General features: G+C 37.7%; 1 protein-coding gene across 1 annotated transcript in view; it reads left to right on the forward strand.

Annotated features, from left to right (window-relative positions):
- Positions 1-8,972, forward strand: part of AGA (aspartylglucosaminidase) — a 53,339-nt gene that overhangs the window by 38,866 nt on the left and 5,501 nt on the right. Inside the window, exons 4-8 of the mRNA XM_017744308.1 lie at positions 160-272; positions 4,654-4,766; positions 5,547-5,661; positions 7,605-7,680; positions 8,403-8,510. Of these exons, the coding sequence (XP_017599797.1) occupies positions 160-272; positions 4,654-4,766; positions 5,547-5,661; positions 7,605-7,680; positions 8,403-8,510 (525 nt within the window). The remainder of the gene's footprint in view (positions 1-159; positions 273-4,653; positions 4,767-5,546; positions 5,662-7,604; positions 7,681-8,402; positions 8,511-8,972) is intronic.

An 8,972-nucleotide genomic window follows, 5' to 3' on the forward strand; every position in this document is an offset into this window, starting at 1 on the left:
TCCCTACTAGTGTGATGCCATCTGTCTGTGGCACAGACCAATTAAAGCATTATGTTGAAGGAGCAAGCTTTTTGATTTAGGTGAGAACAGTGTTGTCTAGTAAAAAATGTGCAGTTATTCTCATAGTTTTAATAAGTTTTAAATATTCCTTGTTTCCAGCAACACTATGGAAGTCGGGGCTGTTGCAGATCTCAGGCGTGTGAAAAATGCAATTGGTGTAGCACGAAAGGTCATTGAGTACACTAAGCATACATTACTAGTGGGAGAGTCAGGTAATTACTTCTTTAACTGTTTCCAAGTCAAACCCTCATTTTAAAACACTTCCTGTTAGAATTACCATGTTTTAATCTGGGTAATATGGGTGGAAGAATTCCTTGACAATCAAATCAATCTACTCAAATAGTTCAAAAGTGTTTATTCTGTCATTCTGTGTGTATGAAATAGGTTTATTTTTAGACCAGCTTAACTGCAAATATTGACTTGTAATCCTAAGGCTTTGCTAATATTACCGATATCCAAGTTATCAAAGATGATTTATTAAAAGACGCTATAGAAACTGTTAGATGTGAATGTAGCATTTAAATCTATGAAGTAATTTTTTCAAAGGAATTGCAGAATTAATAGACACTAGAGTTAAATTTTAATATTTTAGTATATATTGGGCATGATTAGTGTTTTTCATAGTCTAAAAGTATTAGTGAGAACTTAAATGTAAAAAAGCCCATTAAAGGCTGTACTCCCAGGCACAACAAAAGAGCAATAACAAATTGGAGGCTTAGTTGAGCTTTTTGAATACAGGCTGCTGTTAGTAAAATTAAACCAGTTTCAAAAAGAGATGTACATTCCCCAGAGGTATGTGAGTGGTGAACAGGCTTCTTGTCTTTTAAGAAGCCTGCTCTGAGCCTGTACCTGCTCAGAAGCAAATATGGAGATAAGCGTGGAAAATGACATCTGAGCATTAATGGTGATTCAAGTGCTTTGAAATTGATGAGAAAATGTAGAAGATTCTTGAAGGAATTAGCATGTACAGAAGTAAGTGCAAGAGCAATTTTTTGGTGGAGTAAAAGGGAACAATTTTGGGAGGTGAGGATACAGTTTGACAGAAGGTCTGAACAGAGAAACCTGCAGATTCTGTTTAATTTAAGGCAGTTGACCGTGATTACAAGTGGCTTTGCTTAGAGATACTTCACAGGTAGTGCAGAAAAGGAAATTGGTCAGGTGTTAAATAGTGGAGGGAGAGATACTCCTAATACTCATTTGCCTGTCATTGCTAGTTACCACAGTATTTTGAAATTTTAATCAGTAGAATGAGCAGAAAAGATAAGGAAAATGAAGAAACAGAAGGATTAAAGTGCTGATTTAAAATATATCTTCCAACCTAAGTAGACATCTCCTTGCCTAGTGGAGGCACGTGGACAAGGTTGTTATGCTGAGTCCTTACTGTCAGTGATAGCTTCCTCAGAAGAAAATGTCTGGCACTAATAGCAAAAGAAAGATGGGAAAGCTGAAGATTTATCTGAATAAAATTTGGAGATGGTGTTTAATGTTAATGAATTAATGAAAGCAGTGGAGAAATTGAGAAAAACTATCTCTTTTGAAGAAATGTATTTTTTTGGGAAATTGGAACTTGGGTGAAAGAAATGGTGAATAAAAAGAAATACATTTAAACCTTCAAACTGGCACGTGAGAGAACAAACAGTTTATTTTCTAAATAGAAATATTTACAAGAAAAGCTAGCTAGAATAGTAGAACCTTTTCATATAAATGCATGGAATCTCTGCAGGCATTTTTTATTCAAGATGCAAAATTGCTGAGGTTATTCCATATTTTTCTCCCAATAACTAAACTACACTTTTATTTGAATATACTTAGAGATATAATCCAGGGAAGTCTGCATGTCTTCTAAAGTTGCATTTTTATGAGTGGTTGACACTAGAAAAGAAGAGACAAGCTGTGGCATGCGTTAATTTCAACGAGTTGATAATTTTAAAATTTATGTCCTGTACATCGTTTCTATGTGTAAAACTTTAGCGAAAGTAATATAAAAATTTTGTTTCTGATGTTAAAAACAATTTTTCAACCTGTTAGAATGCAATGACACCTGAATAGCCTTAACAGTTCTGTTTATTCCGACTCAAAAAATTGAAATTTAGGTATTTTAAAACCTTTGGTACATAGACAACTTAAAGAAGAGGATGTATTACAGAATCACAGAATAGTTGATGTTGGTAAGGACTTGAGGTCTTCTGGTTCAGCCCCCCTGCTCCAGTAGGGCCACCTACATCTAGATGCCCAGGACTCTGTCCAGATGTTTTTGAATATCTCCAGAGATGGAGACTCTACAACCTGTGCCACTGATCACACTCAAGGTGTTTCTTGTTGTTCAGAGGGAACCTCATGTTTCAGTCTGTGCCCATTGCCTTTGGTTCTGTCACTGAGCAGCACTGAAACCAGACTGACTGTTCTCTTTGCACCTTCCTTTGAGTTATTTATATGCAGTGATGACATCCCCCCTGAGCCTTCTTTTCTCCAGGCTGAACAGTCCCAGCTCTCTCAGCCTTTCCTCGTTGGAGAGATGTTCCAGTCCCTTAGTCATCTTTGTGGTCCTTTGCTAGGCTGTCTCCAGCATGTCCATGTTTCTCCTGTAGTGAGAAGCCCAGAACTGGACCCAGTACTCCATTGTGTGGCCTTGCCAGGGCTGAGTAAAGGAAAAGATGACTCCTTTGACCTGCTGGCAGCACTCTCATAATGCTGGAGCCCAGCTTGCACTGTTACCTGCCTTTGATGCAAGGGCATGTTGCTGGCTGTCACTCAACCTTGCTGCCCGTCAGAACCAAACCTTGTCCGGCCAGGTTGTTTTATGGACACTGTATTAACCCCAGTGAGACACTGCTAGTTACTGGCTCCAACTGCACTTCCTACCACTGATCACAACCCTCTGAGCTAAGCCCTTAAGCCGGTTTTCAGTCCTCACTGTCTGCTCATCCAGTCCATACTTCATCAACTTGCTCTTTGGGCATCTTATAGGAGCCAGTGTCAAGAGCCTTACAGAAGTCAAGGTACACAATGGCCACTGCTCTCCCCTCATCTACGGAACTGTTTCATCATAGAGGGTTATCAGGGTGATGAAGCAGGACTTCCCTTTTGCAAAGCCATGATGACTATTCCTAATCACGTACTTGTCCTTCATGTGCTCAGAAATTATTTCCAGGGTTATTTGTTCCATTTTCTCAGCGATCCAGGTGAGGCTGACCAGCTGACCCAGTTCCCTGGGTCTTCTTCTTGACAGTGGTGTAGCTTTTGTTGAACAGATACAGATAACCACACTCATCAGTTCTTGCATTGTTAAAAGAACTGCTTTCTCCATTTGTTGCCTTAATTTTTTTGGGGAAGTCTTAGAAAACTAGCAATAAAGGATACATATCTTAGTGTAGAGAGTCTGGTGAGGAATATTCAGTGCAGGATGATTACAAGTGAAGGAAAAAACCTGTTTTGGTTATTGCCAAGAAATTTTCTTGTTTGTCTCTAACAGATGGGAAAGCTTCATAATCATGGTGACCTTTTTCTCTTCTTGTTCTTGTAATAGACCAATAATCCAAGTAAACAGTTCAGAGTGTAAAAATGAGGAACTCTGCTTCTTGAAATAGAAACAATGTTTCAAAAATTATAGAAGTATTCCTGACAAACATGCACAAGCACAGTCTTATCTTGCAAAAAAAATGCAAACAAAAAAAACCCCAAATCATGCCTGCTTGTTCTGTAAGGGGGAAAAAAAGTATCTATTTATTGAAGCTGTCAGTTTTCTTTTCCTCTGAGTGCTAAGGTACTTTAATTGTGTCAGTTTTTAAGAAAAACATAGAAAAGCAGTCCAGAAATATTTGAAGGCTTCTCTTAATTCTTGGACTCAATAAGTTTGTTCAGCTGTGTATTATAGTGACATTATTATCAAGAGTTGATAATAAAAATTCAAGCATCTGAACCTAGCAACACTATCTGTTACTGGGTAATATCAAAGGTATCTACAACTAAAAGATGAAAGAAGAGTTGATCTTTTTTCTTTTCCCTTTGCCTAATGATAAAAATCATTCTTAGAAATGTAGCATTCTTTCATTGCTTGTGTTGGTATTTCTTTCACATTTCTTTTTCTCTTGGCATGTACTACATTAATTTTCAAAACAAGGATGCAGTTGCTTTTAAAGCTGCAAGGAAGAAGTGAAATGTTATGTAAGCTGGTGGATTGTTTTCAATTATCAGAGTTTTAATGGCAAATTCTGTGCTTCTATGTTACTTATATTTAATAAGAAAACTAGCTTTTTAAGGAAAATATATTTATATGACTTACTTATTTCTGTGACCCACACAGCCTAGGCCATTCTTGCTCCACACTTTTATTTGCGTCCAGTTGATTTACAGAGTTGAATTTGTTTCTCTTTCAATGGGAAAACTTTTATGTTAATGCCTGTGAAGTGAGAGTTGGCTACTGCAGTTCTACATCACTCTAATGGCTGATACTGCTCCCTGAAGATGTATTTCTCATCTCCACAAAGGATGTAGAATTTCTTGATTTCTAAAAAAAACAACATGAATGCATTATCATAAAATACATAAAATTGTGAATAAATCAATGTTTCTTTTTTATTCTTGCTTTTCAAGCTTCCCTGTTTGCTGTAAGAATGGGGTTTCCATATGAAGATTTAACTACCCAGAAATCCCTTTCACTGTATTCAGAGTGGCTCAATCAAAGCTGTCAGCCAAACTACTGGAAGGTACAGTGAATTGATGGCTGTGAAAGGGGGGGGGTTTAGAAAGTCAGTAATGCAGCACTGCCTCTTCCTTTCAGCTTATATTGAAGTTACACTTTACATGTGAAGAAAAAGAAGTTTTGCTTATTAAACAGAAAAACTTGGTATTACTAAGCACTTGCTAGACTTGGGAGTGTGTGTGTCTGGTTCTTATTTCTTAGATCCTGCTGGTTTTGACCTTGCTGCAGTAGTATTTTGGTGTGGGAGGTATTTTTTAGTTCTTAATTGGGACAGGACTTACCAAAATAAACAAAGCAGGGCATGTATTTTTTGATGCATGTATAAATTTCTGAAAGAAAACCTTACAGTAGCAATTAAGGTCTTTAAATAGTTAGCTGAGAGGCTTTTTGCAGACCTGTGAATACATCAGGTTAGTGCAGATGTCCATTAAACTTACCTGTTTGGCTTGTTTGGATGGGGTTTTTTTTTTTGCTTCGGGTGTTACAGATTTTTACGTTTGTACACTGGTTTTGGGGTTTTTTTGACCGGTCAGTTGAGAAAAGGAGAGTCTTTAATTTGAACAACATAACTTTTCCAGTAGGAAAATCTTTTTGCTGTATAATACCAAGTATCAGTCTTTATTCATTAAGCAAAACAATTTGTGGGATCTCAGTACATCTCTGTGGTTTAAGTACTGGGCATCTTATGCCTGTATGGTAGATCATAGGTATTGATTGGAGTATTTTTAAATTTATCTGTATTGAACATGCTATATTATTCATTCAAATCACAAACTAATTACAGAATGTGGTGCCGGACTCTTCAAAATCCTGTGGACCATATAAACGGCCTGAAGAAGTAACTTACAAAGAAGAACAGACCAGCTCAAAAAGAAGCATTCGTAACCATGATACTATTGGTAACAACTTTTGGTAACTCTGATGCTGATCTTTGTTTTCTCTCATTCCTCTAATGACAAAGTCATTCTGATTTAAAGGAAAGTATTTCATATAGGAATTATTTCCTGTTTGTAGTGGTTTCAAGATTCTGTTACTTATGGGTTAGGATGGAGTGCCTAAAAGCAGGATTTGTTTTTGGTTTTTTTCCAGTTCACTGACCGTACAGCCACTTGCTTCATTTTTTGCCCTTAGCTGTTGTTCATTGTCCTACTGCTTTTCCCACAGATACCTTGGCGTAATTGCTTGGGCAGCTGTGGATGCTTTAAAAACTGATTAAGTTAAAAATAATTATGTTTATCTTGATTATGTTGTTGCTGTCAGACCAACTTAAAAGGCCTTGCAGTGGTAGGAGAAATGAGTAAACCATTAGTCCTGTTGCCAACTAAAAGCAGTATTTGTCACACTTCTTAAGCTTATAAAACAAAGTTTGCTTTCATTTTTCATTTATTCTGGCTTTTTTCTAGATCAGTAAATTTCTACAGAAACTAATATGCTTAAAACAGGTTAGCAGTAGTAGTCCCAAAAACTTCTGAGAGTTTACTAATTGAGGACAGTTAATTGCTAAGCCTATAAGTTGATTAATGAGCAGATCAGACAAAGGACTAGAGCAGTTACAGATTCATGTCTTTCAAAGCTTTATATTTTGTAGTCTTGAAACTTGCACTTTTTGGTTTAGTTTGGTTTTTTTCTCAGTTTAGCAATCCAGAACTTTCTGTCTGATGGTCTTTACAATACCAAGAATTAACAACTTGTTTCAAGTGTGACTCTTTCTCCTTTTTTTCTAGTTCATCCTACTAATAATCAATTAATGGTCTACAAAAGTCAGGTGACCTACCAAATTCTTAAGTTGATAGCTAGCTTACTTACTGGGGTAAACAGTCTTCAGTAAGTGCTGGAAAACTCAGAAATGTGGAGTGTCAGGAGAGAGGAATCTGCTAAATACAATTCAAGAACTCATCTACCATTAAGTAGTCCTAAGCTGTTTTGTAGTAAATGATGGTATTTTGTATTAGTATTTCAAGTTCTCCCACCCCACTGTTTTACATATGAAATATCTCTGTGAGTAGCACATTTTAAGAGTCTTCATTCAGCATGCATTTAGGACATTGGTAGGAACTAATGCCTTTCCAGTCTTTTTGCTGGTCAGGAAGCTTTTCTGTGAGAAGAGGTCTTTTCTGTGCTTAGTGAGGTCAGAGAAACAGAATTCAGCTCATCAAATTCTGCTTCTTGGCTCTCAGTTTGTACTGGACTTTTATGCTAGCAGCAATTCATGCCCTCTCCTGCTCTATGGAGGTAAAGTGTTGCTCAATGGAGAAGCAGCTGATCCCAAATCTGATTCCAAGTGACAATCTAAACTTCTTTAGTATGAGGCAGTGGCTTTCTTACACACAAAATTAGCAAGGGGTAGACACATCCATACATTTGGTTGCCCGTCATATAATTCTAGTTACTGTGGTAGGCAGTATGTCATCTTCTGCCAAATATAAGCTCATGCATCTGACTTTTTTTTAAATTTCCTTCAAGCATTGTTTATAATTTCCAAACTTTGTTGTTCCGATGATATTGGTGCTTGGTGTGGTGACACCAGGTACTTGTTCTCTACTGGTTAGCAAAGGTGTGTATCAGGAGGCAGTGGCTGCTTGGGCAGCAGCAACATATAGCTCTGAACAGTGTGGCACTTACTGTTTCACATTCCTTTTTGAGCTCTTGTAATATATCCTAAAAGTTTCCAAATCTCTTTTAAAAAGAACTTGTTTTCCTAAAGAGTACCACTCTTGTACTTCAGGATATCAGTAGTTTGAATAGTCTGGGCATTGTGGTTCTGTTTGATAAGCATAGTGCCAATTAAATAAATTCGTTAGTAGTATTTCTGAATGTGATTTTTCCCTGTTGAAAATCGTAGGTATGGTTGTAATCGGTGTGAGTGGAACCGTTGCTTCTGGGACGTCTACTAATGGTGCAATCCACAAAATTCCAGGGTTAGTATCTCTTGGTTTTACAAAAAAGCTCTTTTCTCCACCTTGTTTCCTACGTTAAACTTGTCATTGGGGTGTAAAACATTAACCTTTAGATCACAAAATGGCTTTGCTTGTTTTTGTGCACTTGCCATAGATCCTAATACTGAGAAGCTGATTTAGTTGCAAGACTATGTGTGCTTATTTGAGGAAATGCTTGTTTTTCAGCTTGCTTAATTCACCATACAGAGACACAAACAACTGGCACAGTTATGAGACAGCTTGAAAGGCAAGGCACCAGAGACAAATAAGCATTTTGGAGAGGTGCACAGTCTCCTAAGAAATGTACATAAAATCAGAGCCCCAGGTTTGTGTTTCGCCTTTGAGATACTGTTTCTACACAGTTAGGATTACTGTCTGTCAACCAAGTCAGACAACTTCTGGATTTAGCAACAAGTTACTGAACATATTAATGTCCCCAGCTGCTTAGTGTTGCCCACAGGGTAAACCTCACTGGCTTAACTATAGTCAGTATAATAACAGGCAGTTGTGCATTGGAGGTGGATTAAGCCTCAGGTCAGTCAGGTTATCACAGATCACTTTTACTGGTAGTTTAAAGACAATGCTTTTGACTGCAGTGGGTTGACCTTTTTACCTGTTCTGCTCTCCTGTGGGTTTAATACTAAGCCAGCTGGAGGCAGTAAGGATGACAAAGTTTGGTTTTTATTTTTCATTGTTCACCACAGACGTGTTGGAGATTCTCCGATAGCTGGAGCGGGATCCTATGCAGATAGTACAGCTGGAGGAGCTGCAGCCACGGGGGATGGTGACATCATGATGCGCTTCTTACCCAGGTTTGTCCTTAGGGCAGACTTTGCTAGATTTCTGCAGCAAATGAAGAAATTGATTAAAAATATGGTCTGACTTAGTGGCTGCTGAAGTGGCAGTGGAAGGATTGGAAGGGGAAAGAACAGTAGCAGAATCAAGTTATTCTTATGATCTGTCTTAAAAGAAGGGACTTAAATATCTTGATGACAGCTCCCTTAATACTGACAAGCTGTGAGCAAACAGGCAGCATGTAATGAGTATATTTCCAACCTGTATGCTTTTTAGCAGAACTAGTTAGCTTTCTTCTCCAAAGAATTTTGTTGTGGGAAAGTATCATAAATTGTAGAAAGGATGAGGCGTGGGTCTCAGCTCACTCAGGAGGTGTCACTGCAGCAATCCTTTGTAATTGCATGTAATTTGAAACGGAAAGAGGTGCTTTAGTGTTGTCACTGTGGTTGCATAAACTCTGTAAGACATGGTTCTCTTGA

This window comes from Corvus brachyrhynchos, unplaced genomic scaffold, assembly GCF_000691975.1.
Source record: "Corvus brachyrhynchos isolate BGI_N302 unplaced genomic scaffold, ASM69197v1 scaffold17, whole genome shotgun sequence".
Classification (NCBI taxonomy): Eukaryota; Metazoa; Chordata; class Aves; order Passeriformes; family Corvidae; genus Corvus; species Corvus brachyrhynchos.